General features: G+C 33.6%; 3 protein-coding genes across 4 annotated transcripts; all 3 read right to left on the bottom strand.

Moving 5' to 3' along the window:
* Positions 1 to 204: 204 nt before the first annotated feature.
* Positions 205 to 5,613, bottom strand: LOC116027971 (choline-phosphate cytidylyltransferase 1-like). The gene is made up of 8 exons (XM_031269771.1): positions 5,357 to 5,613; positions 4,446 to 4,559; positions 2,712 to 2,807; positions 2,332 to 2,374; positions 1,886 to 2,041; positions 1,716 to 1,796; positions 786 to 896; positions 205 to 615 (listed from the first exon to the last, which is right to left on the bottom strand). Exons 1-8 carry the CDS (start codon positions 5,506 to 5,508, stop codon positions 421 to 423), a joined length of 948 nt encoding a protein of 315 aa, XP_031125631.1. The 5' UTR covers positions 5,509 to 5,613; the 3' UTR covers positions 205 to 420.
* Positions 5,614 to 6,599: 986 nt separating this feature from the next.
* On the bottom strand, positions 6,600 to 12,108 carry LOC116027180 (small RNA-binding protein 11, chloroplastic). 2 transcript variants are annotated; one of them, XM_031268642.1, is made up of 5 exons: positions 12,042 to 12,108; positions 9,204 to 9,458; positions 7,389 to 7,457; positions 7,199 to 7,305; positions 6,600 to 7,114 (listed from the first exon to the last, which is right to left on the bottom strand). In XM_031268642.1, exons 2-5 carry the CDS (start codon positions 9,373 to 9,375, stop codon positions 6,986 to 6,988), a joined length of 477 nt encoding a protein of 158 aa, XP_031124502.1. In that variant the 5' UTR covers positions 9,376 to 9,458; positions 12,042 to 12,108; the 3' UTR covers positions 6,600 to 6,985. The 2 variants fall into 2 exon arrangements, with proteins under 2 accessions (XP_031124502.1, XP_031124501.1); XM_031268641.1 differs by lacking the exon at positions 12,042 to 12,108 and having other exon boundaries at positions 9,204 to 9,545.
* Positions 12,109 to 16,244: 4,136 nt separating this feature from the next.
* Positions 16,245 to 16,889, bottom strand: LOC116027654 (VQ motif-containing protein 22). Its single transcript, XM_031269359.1, has one exon. It carries the CDS (start codon positions 16,887 to 16,889, stop codon positions 16,245 to 16,247), a length of 645 nt encoding a protein of 214 aa, XP_031125219.1.
* Between the last annotated feature and the right edge of the window lie 2,982 nt (positions 16,890 to 19,871).

The raw sequence follows: 19,871 nt of genomic DNA, 5'->3' as shown, positions 1-19,871 counted from the left end.
ATCCCTATATTTCGATGAGGATCAAAATTGTGGGATTGGTAATTTGACCGACCTTGACAAATTATTGTGTGGACCATAGTCCATCTAGCTATGTGGACTATGAATATAAGATATATTTTTAATATATTAAAAGTACATTATTTGTGTAGTGAATGTACATTATTTGATAGTATATATATATATATATATATAAAATCTAACGAATTACTTCATTGTCATCTCGAGTGACATTTGCATTTCACACTACGAAAGTACTTAAACAGTTGTGTCATCACACGTTAGATACAAATATACAAACAGCACACCTATATGTGAAAGTGGCACACTAAAACAAGTTTGAAACTTGACACAAAGCACATCTTAGTCTCACCATAGGCCAAACATTATGCTGTTTCATGTAAACATAATCCGTTCCAAGTATCAATTTACCGAGGGCAAGGAAGGCCGCTTTTGAGCCTTGCCATATTCGTATTCTTCTTCATCTTCATCTTCGCTGCTATCACCATAGTAATACTCGTACTCATAATAGTCATCATCGTCTTCTTTATCATATAGCAGTTCTTTTATATTCGTAGTGCTTATCTGTTCTTGGATTCGGTCCCTGATGGCGGTGCCCTGGAAAACACCCAAAATATATGCAGTGTTCAGTTGTAGTCAACTACATATATGAACATTCATCACATGGCTAACCCGGAATCTATCGATTTATATATGAAAGTTCTCAGTTGGGAGTATCTGGTTATGTCGATTTCTTTCCCTGTCAAACACAGATAGAGAGTGCTAACCATTTTGTGGAAACCTTCTTCAAACATTTCGAGAAATCCAGCAACTAATCGATCTGCATTCTCAACCCACAAATTACGACGCATCCGAGCTGTTTTTGCCACTGTTTGTATCTGAAACCCAAAAAAAATAGTCCCTTTTTGTGTTATTGTCAAGGAAGAAGAGTAAAGATTAATGCTATAACACCTCGAACAGAACTTGCAATTTCAATACACGAGAGAAGTAATAATACTAATACAAAGAAATCAAATTCTATTCTTTTTACTCTGGTCTATAGCCTTTAGTTACATAGAGACATCAATTTGCATTCTGAACCCTGATACAAAAGTTATGTACCTTCAGTTAAAACATTTTGTACCTACAGTCAACAATTTTTGTACATGTAAACAAATAACTTGATAATTGCTGACACATAATAACGATAGCTACAAGTACAGAAACTATCAACTGCAGGTACAAAATGTGTCAACTACAGATACAGAATCTGAAGGTTATTTTTGGACCAAGGTCTACAATGCAAAGTAGACCTTGGTCCATGGTATAATTTGCTGCTGAATTGTAGCACCTCTAAGGGTGGGACAGCTAGATTGGAGAGAAAGTGGGTCAATAATGGATTATATAGAATTTAACACATTTGACATTAATTTTTTAAATCCTTTTTTCAATTTTTGAACTCAAGTTTTCTTTCTTTTAAATAATGAAGTTTTAATATAAATTGTTAAAATTTGATAGCGCGGCAAAACACATTGACCTACTCTGTACTTCAATCCATTTTTGACCTACCAAATATAACACAGTTAAAGTTGCCAGGTTAAAATCAACACAAGTTTTCTTCGACCTGTTTTGGCGAGCCAAAATATCCCCCGAACCATCTACTTGTGACCTATGGTGAGAATTTAAGCTCAAACTATGAAAGGGAACATATTGCATACCTTCTCTTCCACTCTCTCTTGTTGCTTCTTTACTCTCTCATGCAACGTCTTCAAACCCCTGTTTACTCTTAACCTTTTCTCCTAAAGGGAAAAACAATAGTCGACAATAAGAAGATAATTTAAGTCTTATATACTCGGAGAACAGCAGGTATCGTGGAAAAGAATACTACCTTCACATAACTCAAACCGAGATCTTTTCTTGTATATCCTCTGTCCAAGTTACGCATCACATACTCATTGTAATCTTTTATAATCCTCATTATTATATCTGATGTGGATATTCCATCAGTCCGTTTTGTCTCCTTAAATTTTCCAATGGCCTTGACCTGTATCAAGAAACATCCACGTTTAAAAAAAACAAAAAACAAAAACCCTCACAGCTGCTATACGTTAAGCTTGTTTAAATAATGTTCTTATAACCAAATGAGTGGAGCAAAATGCCATATCGTAACAGCAAGGCAAACAAACCAAAATATACTCGTCGAAAAGGTACAGGAAGTGGTACAACTTGTAGCCATCATATTAGTTAGAGAAAAAAATGATGTTAAAGTAACATCAGTTAGAAGAGCTTTTACTCTCAGCAAAGGTAGAATGCTGAACGTAATCTTGAACTTACAAACTCATAAACATCGTTTCCAGCCCCGCTTGCATCAGCATAACTGGCATGTAAACATGGACATACTTTAGATAAATCAGCGAAACAGAAAAGTGCAACAATGCATGAGATAAAGGTGTCATCTACGTTCTCCTAAAAGAACTCATTCCAAAAACAAGCATTGTTACTATATATGAATCAATTTCTTGCATAGATGATCTACAAATAACCATATCTTGACAGATTGAGAACTCCTTGGATCTAGTAACACACATAATGTTGCACATTCAACTTAAGTGAAAAATAAATATGTATAGTAAAATTTTAGAATTAGCTCCCTGTGTGAACAAAGGAAACTAGACAAGCACAAACACTGAAGGTTTGGAGCTGGTCAGCCTTACGGTAGAGAATCATGAGCCACATAATCAATCTGATGTTTCTCAAGGAACTCGGGAGTGATCACCCAAGGTGCATCTGGAATAACTTCATCAACCCACCTGCAGAAAACAAGAAAAGTTACCAATGAAAAAATCTAAATAAATAAACAATTGGGGATAAGAGGGACACCATCTTAGAAACAAATAAAGACCAGAAAACTCAACTTTTTTTTTCAAGGGGGGCAATGGGGGGCAAGGGGGGGGGGGGACCTAAAACAAAGAAAAAAGCAGGTAGTAGACTACAGATTATACTATTTCTTCCCAACAAAATTTTGAAGTATTCGATTTAGGACATGAGCATTAAAAACATTTATAGAGCTTACATATACTCTGGTCAATTTGAAGTAAATTACTTAGGTAAAGCATTATTGGGAAAATCTTTAACTTCTATATTTCGGTAAAACAGAACATAAAGCCTTGAAGTTTTCATTAAATGCATATATTGTCATAGAACCAACTTGCAGTGACGAAGAGATTCATATCGCTCCTTATCAGTCATAACAGTCTTGCCCTTGAATTTGTTAGTGATTTCATCATTGCAACATCCAACAAGAAGATACGTGTTTGGAAACCTGCATTTTAAGCATGTAATGTCATAGGTTAAACTGAACTTCTGTTTCAGAAGCATAAAAAAGTCACAAAAAGCCTTTGCTTTGAGGCAAGTAATAGTTTTTAAAAAATAAAATATAAAATTAGAGAGTTCAAAGAACTGGAAACTTGCTGGTAATCAGGTTATCGAAGGCCATTACTCAGAAATTCACTTGTTACATCACACCTCAAGATAAAATGCAGATCATGCAAACCAAGAATTTTATTGAGTTCTCAGTGACAAATATCAGTATAGCACCTGGTTAATAGCCTAATAGGAGTGGAAGCTATAAAGAAATTAATGAAATCATTCTCATTTCCAATGCTTATGAAACCCAAGGTCAAGAAAAGCAATGTGTGATCAAAGGTTTCCATCATTGACAGTGAATCATTACAGTTCAGAGGTGGAACAAAAGCCCTACAATTCCCAGAGGAAAAACAAAATCTTTTGTCCCAGTGGAACAAAAGATTTCTTCCGTTTGACGTTTCCAAAGAATATTACTGTTAGAACCTCAGTTTCAAGATAGTATTTTTTTTACAGACAGAACTCAAAATTCACATAAAAGCCTCCAAAAGCTCACAGGGGAAAATGAACAAACAGCTAATACTCCTACTCAAATTCCTTCTGGATAATCCTTAAAGCTAAAACAAAACTGTAGAAAACACACAAAATCGGACCTTTTTTAAGACTCCCCACTTATAAACGACCGAATTGGAGTTCCAACAGCTCGGAAATAGCAACACCAAAAAAGAAGAAAACATAAAAGAAAGTTAAAATTACAGTTTCTTGGCTTGTTCGAGAGATCGGGCATGGCCAAAGTGGAAGAGGTCGTATATTNGGGGGGGGGGGGGGGGGGGGGACCTAAAACAAAGAAAAAAGCAGGTAGTAGACTACAGATTATACTATTTCTTCCCAACAAAATTTTGAAGTATTCGATTTAGGACATGAGCATTAAAAACATTTATAGAGCTTACATATACTCTGGTCAATTTGAAGTAAATTACTTAGGTAAAGCATTATTGGGAAAATCTTTAACTTCTATATTTCGGTAAAACAGAACATAAAGCCTTGAAGTTTTCATTAAATGCATATATTGTCATAGAACCAACTTGCAGTGACGAAGAGATTCATATCGCTCCTTATCAGTCATAACAGTCTTGCCCTTGAATTTGTTAGTGATTTCATCATTGCAACATCCAACAAGAAGATACGTGTTTGGAAACCTGCATTTTAAGCATGTAATGTCATAGGTTAAACTGAACTTCTGTTTCAGAAGCATAAAAAAGTCACAAAAAGCCTTTGCTTTGAGGCAAGTAATAGTTTTTAAAAAATAAAATATAAAATTAGAGAGTTCAAAGAACTGGAAACTTGCTGGTAATCAGGTTATCGAAGGCCATTACTCAGAAATTCACTTGTTACATCACACCTCAAGATAAAATGCAGATCATGCAAACCAAGAATTTTATTGAGTTCTCAGTGACAAATATCAGTATAGCACCTGGTTAATAGCCTAATAGGAGTGGAAGCTATAAAGAAATTAATGAAATCATTCTCATTTCCAATGCTTATGAAACCCAAGGTCAAGAAAAGCAATGTGTGATCAAAGGTTTCCATCATTGACAGTGAATCATTACAGTTCAGAGGTGGAACAAAAGCCCTACAATTCCCAGAGGAAAAACAAAATCTTTTGTCCCAGTGGAACAAAAGATTTCTTCCGTTTGACGTTTCCAAAGAATATTACTGTTAGAACCTCAGTTTCAAGATAGTATTTTTTTTACAGACAGAACTCAAAATTCACATAAAAGCCTCCAAAAGCTCACAGGGGAAAATGAACAAACAGCTAATACTCCTACTCAAATTCCTTCTGGATAATCCTTAAAGCTAAAACAAAACTGTAGAAAACACACAAAATCGGACCTTTTTTAAGACTCCCCACTTATAAACGACCGAATTGGAGTTCCAACAGCTCGGAAATAGCAACACCAAAAAAGAAGAAAACATAAAAGAAAGTTAAAATTACAGTTTCTTGGCTTGTTCGAGAGATCGGGCATGGCCAAAGTGGAAGAGGTCGTATATTCCGTCGGCGTAGACGCGAACCGGCCGGTCGGTGGGCGGTTCAGCGGCTGCTGACATTGCCAAATTGCTTGCCTCTTGCTTCTCTCCATCTTCCATAATTTTGTGTTCCGGCGCGCGTGAAATTTCTCAGGCTTGGCCCCTGGGAAAAGCAACCCCTGCTATCCACGGCTTCCTTAAGCAAGAATATACTCCAAATAATATACCCTTTTCCCAGGAAATTTGTGATTTTCCTTTTTTTTTTTTTTTTTTAAAGATCAGTTTTCCCGGCTAGAAAGTTCCATAGCTCTACCCAATTTACATATTTGTTTTTCTTTTCTCTTTCTTTCCATTTTCAGTTACTCTCTCAGTCTCATTTTGAGTCATTGATGAGATTTGATTAAAGTTACTTTTAATTCAATATTTCATAATATTAAATTAATTATTAGTATACAAAATTTATATATTTAGAAATTACACTAAAAGTCTAAAACTACTATTAAACACACAAAAAAAATTTAAAACAAGTAAAAAACACTAAAGAAAATAAGCAAAAAGAAAAGAGTTGATTTGACCAATGAATAGTAGGTAGAACAGATAAAATGGGACTGAGGAAGTATTTTTTCATTTTTTCTTTCAAATATGGTCAATTGGAATCAATTCATTATATCTTTAAATGTAATAAAAATATGAATCCCTCCGTCCTATTTTATATATCTAACTCAAGTTAACAAAACTTGACCAAAGTTATTTTAATTTAATTTTTTATAATATTAAATTTAATATTAGTATACAAAATTTATATATTTAAAAATTAAACTAAAAGTATTATTAAACACAAACAAAAATCAATTTTTAAAAATAAGTAAAAGATACTAAAGAAAATAAACAAAGAAGAGATAGTTGGTTTGACAAAATGAATAGTATATTAATATGTAAATTTTTAAATGGAAAATGATTATTTAATGACAATTTTCATCCTCTAACATCTCTTTTTGATGTTTTAAGTTAAAATGACTCAGCATGTAATATCTGTTCAACCTACTGAAGCACAAAGAGTCAACAATTGCCTCCACTGAGGCTCGAACGCCACTAGACCACAAGATCTTTGGCGTCAATTTTTTCTTTTTATTAACTTGTAAAGAAATCAATAAATAAAGAATTTTTTACTTTTTTTAAAAAAATAATGCCATGTCAATATTAGGGAAAGATTAAAGTGGAAAGGTAGCTAATTTAACTTCAGCTTGCCTGTATACACTATACTGTGCATTTACATAGCTCCATAATTGAAGCATGCCTGTATACACTATACTGTGCATTTAAACAAAGTCCAGTATTCAATTCAAAACCTGGAAGAAAACTTGTACTACAATTGAAGCATGTGTTGATTGTGCTCCATCTAAACTAAAAATCTAAGAAAAGCAGGGATAGCTCTGATACCAAATTTAAACATGTGCTCCATTTCAACTAAATGCCTAAACAGATAGTTGGACTGCATATATTATATGCTCAACACTGATGCTGGAGTAGGCTGCAGGTTAACTGCCATGAAAAGGATCAGAAGAAAGATGTTTACAGCACCGGTCCAAAGCTTAGCTTATTGATTCTCCTCGTGTGTAGGCGATGTTTTTGTTTTTGAAGGGGGGCCGCATGTCTTTACATAACCACCGAAATCCTTTTTCCGGAGCTTCGCTAGATCTACACGGATTACCCTGCCATCGAAGTACTAAAAGCAGGGGAATATAAACTGAGAATTCAAAATCAAACACAAACGGATATCAAGAATGAATGCGTTGTTGGCAAGTTAAACCTTGGAATCCATGTGTTCTAGGGCGAGCATGGCATGTTCTTGAGATGTGTATTGGATAAATGCGTATCCCCTTGATGTCTTTGATCCTTTATCCTTGACAATCTTAACTGATAAGGAGTATAGAAAGAATCAGCAACCACCAGATATAAGGGAGGCAGATATAAACATAAGAAAACGAAAAAGAATATACCTTCAGCTATCTGACCGAATTTTGAAAATTCCTTCAGCAAACAGTTTTCATCAGTGGTGTATGGCAAATCTGTGGTTCAAAATGCAGAAGTGGAACTTACAAGCTGCAAAAGGCAAAGATGAAACTCTAGAACCACACATTCACACATCTTATAAAGCAAAAGCGAATCACGAGTGACAGTAGACTGGAAGTGCAATAAATTTTTAAGAATATTACTAGTATCTATTTAGTCATGCCCAGATCTATCTCTTGGCATAATTGTGGCCAGTGTCATGAAGATTCTCAAGCTCACAAACCGACTGGGCTCATTTAGCATAAATGTGCTTAAGAAGAGCTAGAGGTTGAATGCATGTATTTTTTACCTCCACCATACTGTATTTTCCTCTAAAGTACCTTATTATTTTCAATCTTCAAAATGGGTTAGGCAGTTAGGTAGGGGAAAAAATATATCATATGAAGATTGAAATAATGCTGCCTTCTTAAATTTAGGACTTTTAAAAGAGATACTATGCCCTAAAGATGTCTATCATCTACATCCTAAAGATTCTCAAAAGATAACCTTAACACGTCCAACAAGTTGATTATAACTGCAGCTTACACAATCTGTCATTCCTGGTGGAAAAAACCTTGACACATTTATTAATTGAAAATAAAGCTCCAACAAGGGAGGATTGTTACTACTTAATCCAATTTTTAGGAAACTAAGCAGATGCTGGTAAGGCTGGCATTTTAGTGTTTAAAATGTGGCATCTTAAGATTGTTACAGTGTTACAAATAGATGCCTTATGTGCACATCAGTTGATCCACTCTTTTCAGTCTTTTGTTAACATTTAACCAAAAAGTTGCACAGAAAGACATAGCCACACAATACAAACCACACTAGTTTCCTTTATATCAATGTGGAATGTTGGTTCTTGGGGAATAAGCATTACAAATGAGGAATCAAGTTAAAACCAAATAAAATTTCTCCCATAAACAAAACATGTCAAAATCAAAGAGAAATCTTGTTTCAGGTCTCTCTTATATGTTATGCTTCCCACTTTTATGAGGAAGCCCACCACATTTGTTGAGGCTTCAGTTTCCAAATCTAAAGACTGGAATAAGGATGCAAAAGCTTTAAACTTCAAATTTTCAAAGTCTAACAGACAGTAACATAATCCATCTAAATAATTAGCCATCCAGTTGCCAATCAATAAGGGAAGAAAATTGGAGATTATAGATAAGGCCCATAACTGCAACAAGAGAACCAGAACAGAGAAGAAACTCCATGAAGCTTGTTATAAACTAAGATTAGCCTAGGGTCATTCAAGTGGGCTATAATGCACATGGGCCAAACCACACTAAAGATTGAATCCAACCAATTAGTTAATCTGACCTTATAAACCCATGTGTTCTCTCTTATTTTATCAATGTGTGATTCTTAACGAAGCTTATCAATCCAATCACATAATTATGCACTCAAAGTTATTTACCTAAGTTATTGAGGCATTCACTGTCATGAGAGCAGAAATTCCTCTATAGACTAAATGCTATTAGAACTTCCTCATCTATATTTTAACTTTATAAATTATAATTATTCAAATTTCTCCATTTTCCTCACATGGCACCAAAAACCTACACTCCAGGCTGATTAATATCACGAGAAAAATCCGTCCGCACAAAAAATCATATCAATCTCCTTCCCAATTGCAGTAAATTAAAGCAAACTCACGAAGCAAAATCAAATCAAATACCAAATTAAAAATACAGAATGCCAATCCCATGTTGCTTCATGTGTGTGTGCACTAAATGAAGAGAATAAGCAATGCTACTCACTGCTAACCATAATCTTGCTGGCAAGAGGGTAACTGTGAAAAGAAGCGTGGATTCTCATTCTCAAGGAGCTAGGGCGAAATGAACACGATGAGGGCGGCGCAACTATCGGCCGGGAAACTTGAAGCGGAAGTGCCGGAGCCGGAGAAAGGCCTGTCCAGATGCTCTTCGCCATTTCACGATGAAGATCCGATTACTAGCCGCTTCAGCGTAGGGGAGCGGTGAAGAAGAGCAGCAGCATATCCTCCTAAGTCCTACCTGCTTGCAAAATCAGGACAATTCTCCAATCAAGAACAATTACTTTAGGTGACACACAGAAATTCCATTGATTTTTCGTTCATCAGATTTTTTTTTTTTTTTTTTTAATACTCGTTCATCAGATATTATTAACATCTACACCACCAAATTAAATTGGAAAAAGTAATTAATATATTTTGTTGTTTCTTTACTACTAGTTACCCAGTTACAATTACAATCCGATTGGTTCCTTACAAAATATTTGAAGGAAACAAAATTCAAATTATATGGAAAATAAATTACCAAAAAAATAGATTCAATTTGATTGTATTTGGAATGGTAAGAAATAAGGAGCATAAAGATAATTATACTCCTACACAATAATAATGGTAATTAAAGAAAGTTAGTGAGGACATAATTGTCCTCCTTATTTTTCATATAATTGTCCTTCTTATTTTCCATGGAAAACAAAATACCAATTAGTGACCAAGGAAAATGTTTTCCTTGTTCTTAAGGAAAATGTTTTCCATTCAACCAAACAAAAGGAAAACATTTCATATCCAATCAAACACCTCTTTAGTATTTATTCATAATTACTTTCTTAATATACTAAAACACAAATAGTCAATACCGCCTTAACTGAGCTCAAATAAAATTAGCAAAGCATTTCATAATGCCCAGATATATGATTTGAGCATAGATGCAACGGCTCCATTTGTATGTTATTTTTTATATATATTTAAATAAATTAATTAATTAAAAAATTAAGGGTCTGTTTGAAAATCTTAGTAATGTTTTCTGAAAAAATGATTTCTAAAAAATAAATTATTTTTAAAAAAAATGAATTATTTAAAAAATAATTTAATTTTATAATGATTGGTTGAAGGTCGAAAAATAATTTTTTTTTTGTTTAGCTGAAAGTTAAGAAATTATATTTTTCTATTTGGTCCATTTTTCTAAAAAAACAACATATTATTTGTAATAAATAATAATAAGTGGTTGTTGTTATGGTTGTACGATGGTGGTGGTAGCAGCAATCGTGGTTGCGGTGGTGGTGTTGTTAGTTGTGGTGGTGATGGTAATAATAATTTAAAAACTAGTTTGAAAAGAGATGAGAGATAAGATAAATACTGAAAAACAAATCCAAAAAATGTTTTCCGCCTAAAAATTTTTAAAGACATTTTTCACAAATGTTTTCATTAATCATAATAAATATTTTCTTTTAATTTTATTTTCTTTGAATGCCCAGACACGAAAAAATGACTTTCAAAAGTCATTTTCTGAATTTACAAATGAGTAATTCTACATGTATTCCCAATTTGTACTCCTATTTTATACTCTTTATGATTTGGCATGCTTTGATTGCTCAATTTAGTAGGGGGGTCATGATGTTTATTCAGTCATTTTTTTTTCTTTCTCCAATCAAATTTGAACACTAGTTGAAGTAAAAGTTGGGAGTAAGGTTTTGAGACTACATCAAATATTTTTCTTTTACAAATGGGCCCTAAAATAACCCACATGGCATCTAAATATATATAAGGAAAAGTGTTTTCAAAAAAAAATATAAGGAAACGTTTTTTGGAAGTTACTTAGAGGTAAAAAAAAAAAAGTGTTAATTATAGTTTCTCTCTCCTCTTCTTCTTCTTCTTCTTCTTCTTCTTCTTTAAAAAAAAAAAAAAACTTTTAGAATGAGAAATATTATTTTTAGTCCTTCTACTATAATATATGTATCAATTTTTGTCTTTGACTATTAAAATTTTCAAATTAGGTGCATGACTATTCAATTTGTATCACATTTGATCCTTAGCTATTAACATTTTCAAATTAGATGCATAACTATTCAATTTGTATCATATTTGGTCATGCCGTTAAATTTTTCAGCCAAGTTACCTGAGACCAGCTAATTTATTTATTTTTTATTTTAAAAATTATTTTACTAATTTTTAATTTTTTTAGTACAATTGACTCTGTTATAATGTAGTATATGTTCATAACTACTTTCTCAACCAAATGAAGCACAAAGAGCTAATATCGCCTCCACTGAAGCTTAAACCTACCCCCTCTCATATAAGGGTGCAACCGGGTGCTACTAGACCACAAGGTCTTTGGCTAATAATTTTTAAATTAAAAACTTAAAAATAAAAAAATAAAAAATAAAAACGCCAGCCCCACCCACCCTCCCTCGTATCTGGCGGAGACGAAGGAGGCAGGGGTTAGCTGACGTTCTCTTATCCCCCACCCCCTCCCCCTTCCTCCTTCTTCTCCGCTGGAGACAAAGAGAGATCGTCTCCGGCAGAGACGAATGAGGAAGGAGGAGAAGAGAACGTTGGTCACCCCCTCGCTCCTTCTTCGTCTTCGAGGGTGGGGGTTCCCTTCCTCCTTCGTCTCTGTCAGCGACAAAGGAGGAATGGGGGAGAGAGAGAACGAGTCACCCCCCTCTTCCTTCGTCTTCGTCGGCCCGCCAAAATATACCGATAGGCTAAACCCGTCTTGACTGCATTTATCTAAAATTTTTAAAATAATAAATTATCACATTTATCAATATTAATAAAACATAAATATATTATTAACCAAAAATTTTTATAAAAAAAATTAAAAACTAACCTGCGACGGACAGTGGCTGGAGCGGTGGTTGAGGAGTAGGCAGTGATAGCTAAATGTCGTGGAGGCTGGAGCGATGGCTAGGAAGAAGTAGATATGCGGCTATGGCGGTGGTGGCTGAGATGGCTGGGGTGGGGGTGGCTACTGACAAGTATATTTTTATACTTTAATTTATGTAGGTTTTTATAGTATATTTATATTTATTAATTTATATTTTACTTTATTTTAATATTTTTAGAATGCTAGAGTTAATTAGTTAGAATAAATATTTTATAATAATTATTGGATATGATTAAAGTTTAGAATTTTAGTTTTAGTTTTAGGCCCAAATAAGTGTTAAATTTTAGTTGTCATCCTAGTGTTGTTTAATTAGCCCATTTCTTAGTTGTTTAATAAATTTAAGCCCAACTATATAACCTAATGATTCTAATAACAAACGAATTGTCAGTTGGTTTCTTTCTCTCCCTGCGCAGCTACGTACGTACGAAGAAGCAGGCGAAATACTTTGTCAAAATTGCAGCGCAGATTTCGACCGTGCTTGGAGGAGAACTCGTCAGTCAACAATGGCAGCAATAAAACGGATGGCAAAGATAATTTCTACTGTTTGGATCTATTTTTAAGAGGTTCATATTAATTTTTAGATTAATTATTTTCCTTAATTTAAGAGTTTTTGTTGGGATTAGAAGTGTATAAATAGGGGTGAGTTCCTGTTGTTTGAGGAATCAGACTATCTGTTTATTTTATATTTTTCTACAATTTACAATTTTTTTCTTTTCTTGTTAAGTTTTCTGGTTCATGGCCCAGCGAGGCTAATTCTCTAAACTTGGTCAAAAGATTACATGAACCCTGGATCATTCTGTACTGTGAGATTGAATTTGTTCTTAATGTTGAATTCATTTTCATTTTAGTAATTGATATTCTCCTGTGCTTTCAATTGTTTTATTTTATATAATTGTTCTAGTTAATTGCTAGGAGGCCTACTAGTTTAATTACTTAAACAGTTTATTGCTAGATTAGTTAACGATTCGTTCAATTGATTTTCTAATATGTGTAGCAACTATGATTAATTTTATCACGGCTTAGTGTTAATTTAATCATAGGAAGAATATTAATCTAAATTAAACATAACCGCATGTGTTTATGTTATTTAGTTTCGTTGATTTTCTCATTTTAATGCTGCTATCGAATTAAATATAAGTGCTTGTCATGTGTTATTTGGTAGTTAGGGATAGTTGATACCGCTTGTGTTTGATTACCTATGACTAAGGGAAATTGGAAATTAGTTCCACAACGAATGCTCAATTGTTATGAACTAACCTTGAATCTATGATCAGTTACTAAAATCCGGTGGTGAATGTTTTCTTAGACCAAGTATTAAAAGTTCAATTGATTTCTTTCGTAAACTTTGGCTTGATTATCATCTTTTATATTCTTATTTATTTATTTATTCATTTACTTATTTTGAATGTTAATTTCATACCGAACCTCCCTCTTTAATTTGAGCTCATAAATCAAACTAGTTACTCCTCGTGGGAACGATCCTTACTCTCACTACTACGTTTTTAAGGTTTAATTTGGGAGCCTACGACAGCTCGCCAGCTACGGGCAGGCATATTATATATTATAATCCGCCACTGTTTCAATTAGAAACTGTGGCAGATTATAAAAGATTTTTTTTTAATTAAAAACTTTCCGCCACCGTTTCTTGGTGGAATATTAACCTTTAAAAAAAAAAATTACTTTTCGCCACCATTTTCAGAAAGTAAAACATGTTTAAAAAAAAAAAAAAAAAAACCGCATCCTTTTCATCTTACAACCGTGACGGATTGTTGATCAATTATTTACGAAATTGTCAACTACAAATTTTTTTTAAAGAGTACACTACTATTTTTGTAAGAACAGTAGTTAAATATCAGTCTCTTATGTTCTTTTTGATACTAGTAGAAATTCATTGCACCACCTTAAGAAGTTGATATACTTTGCGACGAGCAGCCATAACCAGCCCATCTTCTGCGGTGAATGGGTTTGGCAGCCAAGTGAATAAGCCATCTTCTCCACCTTCATTGTAATACACAACAGAACTTTTCCCATGCATCACGCCATATGTAGAACGCACTGCACTACTTCTACTCCAAAAACCTCACCAATGCACTGCAGCCCCATACAAACACCAAATAATAACTTGTGTAATACAAGTTATTACACAAACAAAATTTATACTATTTGTACCCTCAATAGTAATTGCGATTTTTTTTTTAAGTCTGCATTCTAATTATTCTTAATTTATTATTAAAATTAATTAATTCAGCCACATGTTAATTTTTTCTTTCACGTTGTATTAAAAAAAAATTAAGCTCAATAATCCAACCAATGAATCATTGACTATTATACGCTAAAGCTAGCCATGTATGTTGCCATCAAAACTATCCCTTTGACGTCAAGGTTTTCAATTCACATTATAATGGCTTGTAAGTTGTGACTATCTAGCAAGATTCAAAGCAATTGATGACACAACAACCTAGTTATTTACATCATTTTCGTATGGATCAACCCTTGTTATATTTAGTTTAAATTATTAAAATTAAAAGCAAAAAAAAAAAAAAAGTTTTGGTCAAAGCAGAATAAATGAGGTGTGCTTCGATCCGATAATTGTTTGACTTGGAGTTTCAAACGTTGGGTCGATAGCAACGTCTAACTAACCTCCTTAAACACCTTTAGTTTCCCAATATTCCATGTACTTCTATCCACACAGTTCACACCTTTATTAGCTACAAGATTTATGAAAGGCCAACCAAATATTTATATTTGGACTCCTATTTTGACTTGATGACATTAAAAGTTTTGGTTTTTAATTTAGAAATAATTTTTTTCTCCTGTTTTACTTATTGTCTTTGTACAAATTAAATGCGACCCGTTGATTGTTGAAACATCGTCTCAAGGAAACGTGAGATTTTGGTTTGACAATAAACTCTAATAAATACTTCAATTCGTAATTCAATTCCATCACCAGTACATATGAGTGGTCCTTCTACAATCCTTTTCTGGTTTAAGTGTTTAACCTACCTTTTATATTTCTTCCCAAAACGTTGACGTCCCGGCCCGACAGAACACCTAGGATGATGTAAATCGTGATAACTCAGCTGAACACAAAGGTTAGACTTTTGCTTACTGCACACAAAGATCCCCTCACTTTGAGAGGTTGCTCCCATATTGTGGCTGGTGAGATTCTATCCTACTGGTCTTTCTTCCCAAACTTCACCCATGTGACCAACTGATCTGTCCATGCGGGCAACCTACCTTTTATATTGGTGCTGGTGATTGAGGTCGACCAGTTCAAAACTAGTTAATGAATATAAATAGTTTTTATTTTTTATAATGATCGATAAGTGATTGCCCAAGTTTCTTCCAAATTAACCAGATGTCTCTTGGTTCAAGTTTGAGAACATAGCTACTTTAAAATTTATAAGGGAGTACTTTGTCATCATTGATGTCATACTCAGCTAGCACAAACATGATTAATCTCATAAAAGAGAATTTTTTTTAATTGTTGAACAATGTTTAATGTTGGGCGAAGTATCATGCTATTGAAACATGATACTACCATATTTTATTTCTTTAAATAATTCATTTTTTAAAAATGGTAAAAGGGATAAATTAAAAAATAAATAAATAAATAAAAAACCTTAAGGCTTTCACTTACATATATAGTTACATGTAGATTGCTGAGGGATACACATAATGCTCGGGTAGATATATGTGGGTACATGATATGATTAATCTATATTTTGTTATCATAATATTATATTGATATCATTGAATGTTGGGTTGTTACACATCTCTCATCTTATTCACTATTATTATAAGACTAGTCAACTATCACAATAAAATTAACCGATACCTACATCACATATAAAGAAAAACGTAAAATCAGACAGAATTTGTAATTATACAAAAATTTAACCATAATAAAAAAGTTATTATATTTACCAGTTATTTTACAACTTAGTGGGAAAAAAAAAAAGAAAATATATAAGATTGAAAAGAATTTAATTATAAATATATAAAGAGTGAATATAATGTACAAGTTAACGTACACTACAATATAATTAATTATACCAACATATATTCTATTCAGATTAAAACCTTATTACAATCTAGTTATTTTTATTAACCCTAGCTCAAAAAATAAAATAAAAGGTATTCCTATTACCATTCATCATAATCATCCACGTTGAGGACACTAGTACTAGGATTACTACTTCTACTACTACCATTATTATTATTATCATTATCAACACCTGAATAAGTAAAAGAGGTAGCGTCTACAAAGCTATTATGGTTGTTGTACATAAGATGTTGTCCTTGAAGTTGTTGTTGCTCTTGTCCATGATGCCAAGCTTGCTCGCCGGACGTCGGAAAATCGGTACCCGGCGGCGGTCCAAAGCTCAGAGTGATCGGACCTCGTTGATTCCTCAATATTGAAGAGTGTGGTGAAGATGATGAATGGCAGCCGGTGTATTGTTGCACTAGTGATCGGAAGTTTGTGAGGCTTGCATTGAGGAGAGTGGTGGGGGCTTTCTTGGAAGCCCTCGACCGCCGCCTCGCCGCCCGCTTTGCTACACCGCTTTTGGGGCTCATCGACTCGCTGACACTAGGGTTTTCAGGAGGGTTCGGGATGATTAGACCGCTAGTAGCGGTTTGATCGTCTCGGAGTAGTGTCTGATTGGTATCTGGGACGGTTTGAGGATAAACAGAAAAATCGGGTTGAAATGATGTTTGGTGGTGATGGGAGTAGGGGATTTGATAATAATCCCATTGAGATGGGGAAGTTGGGATCATTTCATCACTCATTGTTTTTGCGAACTTTTATGTTTGTTGGAAGCGAGAATAAGCTAAGTAGTAGTAGTAGTCAAGGTGGTCTTTTGTTGCCACTTCGATTTGGTCGTCTTAGGATGATGAGAGTGTGAATATGAATCCACAGTTTGGTTAGTTTTGTGTGCATTTATAGGGGCAGCAAAGTAGTCAGAGTAGCACAACTTTGATTTCGATCATCTGCTCTATTTCTTTTCAACCAAGAATCGACATTTCAACTTTTTGACCGTTCAAATGTTGATGAGCTAAGATTGTCCAAATATAAATTAATGTGTGAATTCTCCAGTATTTTGATTAAAATTTTAAGTTACTTGATGTAATATATATGGAAAATGTAACGGTACTTATGTAACAATTGACACCGTGTGCTTATCAAATTCAAAGTCAAAAAATGTGACAGTACGTAAGTGATGAGCGAGACTCTTGTGCGCAGTAAGTAAAGGTCTAACCTATGTGTTCAGCTAAATTATTATGATTTACATCCCTAGATGCTCTATTGGGTCGGGACGTAGGGGCCCTTAGGGTTGGGATTTAACTTTGGAAAGAAAAAATGCCATCATAATGTTGATTTTCTATTCGATACAAACTCAACATGTATTAGAATAAAATTGCCAGGCTCCTGTCCCGAAAGAGATAACGAAATGGATGAATTATAATTTTCGTGCCTAAATAATGTCATTTGTTTACATTCTTGCCAACACCCTCTTAGTAGAATCATGACGGCCGAATTTTTCTAGTGTTTTTACCTTTTTTTATGTGTTTTGTTGATTATAACTATGAAGCAAAATTTATTCTGAAATTAATTTTCCTCGTCACCCGAATTTAAAAAAATAAAAAATAAAAAATAAAAAATGGTCACCATCCTCAACCCCCAACAAAGACTGAAAATAAAGCGAGCGGTGGATTCTGTGATCTGATCTTTTGAAGCATATATGATACATGCAACTTCCTGGAAATTCATTCAGTAAAATTATGCTATGAAAAAAAAGCATGCTGGCCTACAATTGAATGTCATACCAATTAATCACATGCGTTCAAGGATCCGACTTTTATGACTTATATCTTGTTTTCTTTCTCACTCATCAATCCTGCAGCTAATCTACAGTAAGCCGTAGCTATTCGGGGTAACCCCAATCAAGACAGTAAGAGATTCTCAGATCCACACTTGTACCCAAAAAGTTATGAGTTCAAATCTTCGCCCTTCAACTATGAGTTGTGGTCCTTTGCTGACTAAGACTACAAGACAGGATTTACCTATATCTAAAAGGGTTGTGAAGTTTCTCTCGTCATTTAGATACTAAGTGTGTATTGTTTTATAAGAGTAAAATTTCTTATAGTATATTTTAATTTTGATTGCGTAATTTGTTATGGGGGTACGGGTACAGGGTACTGTACTGTTTAATGATGCATAGTACTTTTGGTAGACAGTGAATATTTAATTTAGTAGGAATTGAAGTGTGTAATTTATATTAATGAACATTTGGTAGTTTTAATACAGTAGATGATAGTCTATTACAAATGTGGCACTGTAGGGGCTCAAGAAGCTAAAAGCATTCTTATCAATAGAGTTTTTTGCGATTTTTGAGAAATTTTTGTGAGTGTGTTTAGGAAATAGAAAATAAGAGGGGATGGATTTTTTTATTTTTTTTTTGATATTTTAAAAAAAATCAGATGTGTCAGGCGTGCTTGACGCCCGAGTGAGCACTGCTGTGCGCGTTTCGCGTACAGCAGTGATGGAGCCATTTGCAGAGGTTACTGTTCTAAAAATTAGTTTTGCAGAGGAACTAATTTTCCTCTCTCTCCTCCTCTCTCTCTTGCCATGTTGGATTAATTCTGACATAAACCAAATAATATCTACAGTTGTGGATGCTCTAAGCTCTCAGTTCAAGCCTGTATGAGTATAAGTGAAATAGATTTTAAAAAAAATAAAAAAAAATAAGAGAGAGAGAGAAGCGTTCAAATATTTTTAAAAAAGAGAGAGATGTATGCAAGTCAACTGCCCAAAATTAATGAGACATTATTTCTTGTAATTAATGAGTGATTACGGTCAACTAAACCAAAATTCAAAATCCCTTCTTTTCCGATTGCACTTGAACTAAATCACTATTAAAAGCACTACTTTCTAGTTTCTGAGTTTGCGGTCTTTTTTAACCATATGATGAAAAGGGACTCGAACATTATTCTGACTTATCAACATCGAAATACTTGGTAAATAATTGTTAGCTGATTGGGTTTAGTGAGTTTGATTAGTTTATAGTATTAGTTGATTGTATAAAAGTGTTTGGTAAATTAGTTGTTAGTTGATAACTTATTACATGCGAAATGACTTTCTCAAAAAGCTGATCGCTTTTTGAATTTTAGCATTTTTGGAGCAATAAACTGCTACAAAAAGCTAATTAATGAAACACTCATATGGGGTGTCATAAGTTGGCTAGGCACTTTGAGTTTGTGTCCTACCATTTTATTCGTAGATAAGTGAATGTGTTGGCCCATGCTCTTGCAAAAGCGACAGATTCTCAGGTCCTTTAGTTAAACATTTTTCTATTCCAGTTTGTATTCAGCAACTTTTTGCTTATTCTTAATATATTAGTTACACTTTTGCTTTTTTTTTTAAAAAAAAAAAAAAGAAGAAATACTCATATTGATTGTTTAACCAAATCAAACAGCTAATAGTGATCAAATAAGTCAAAATTGACTAATAAGCTAATTATGTTACCCAGCATAACCTTTATTTTTTTCTCTTTTAACACAGAATATTGAATGGTTCTACGGGAATGAAAAAAATTGTCACTAAATTTTATCATGTGATTTTATAAAAAGTTTCACATTTCATATCATTCAACTGAGCAGGTGTTTGATAAATGAATATTCACTAGTTTTTGAACATATTTGACTGTTTTTTAGTGGTTTGAAAACACTGAAAAACTGTGTAGCGTTTTAGATTAGTGAATTCTATTTATT

Source organism: Ipomoea triloba, chromosome 8, assembly GCF_003576645.1.
Source record: "Ipomoea triloba cultivar NCNSP0323 chromosome 8, ASM357664v1".
Lineage (NCBI taxonomy): Eukaryota > Viridiplantae > Streptophyta > Magnoliopsida > Solanales > Convolvulaceae > Ipomoea > Ipomoea triloba.
This window is presented reverse-complemented; position numbering and strand designations above follow the sequence as displayed.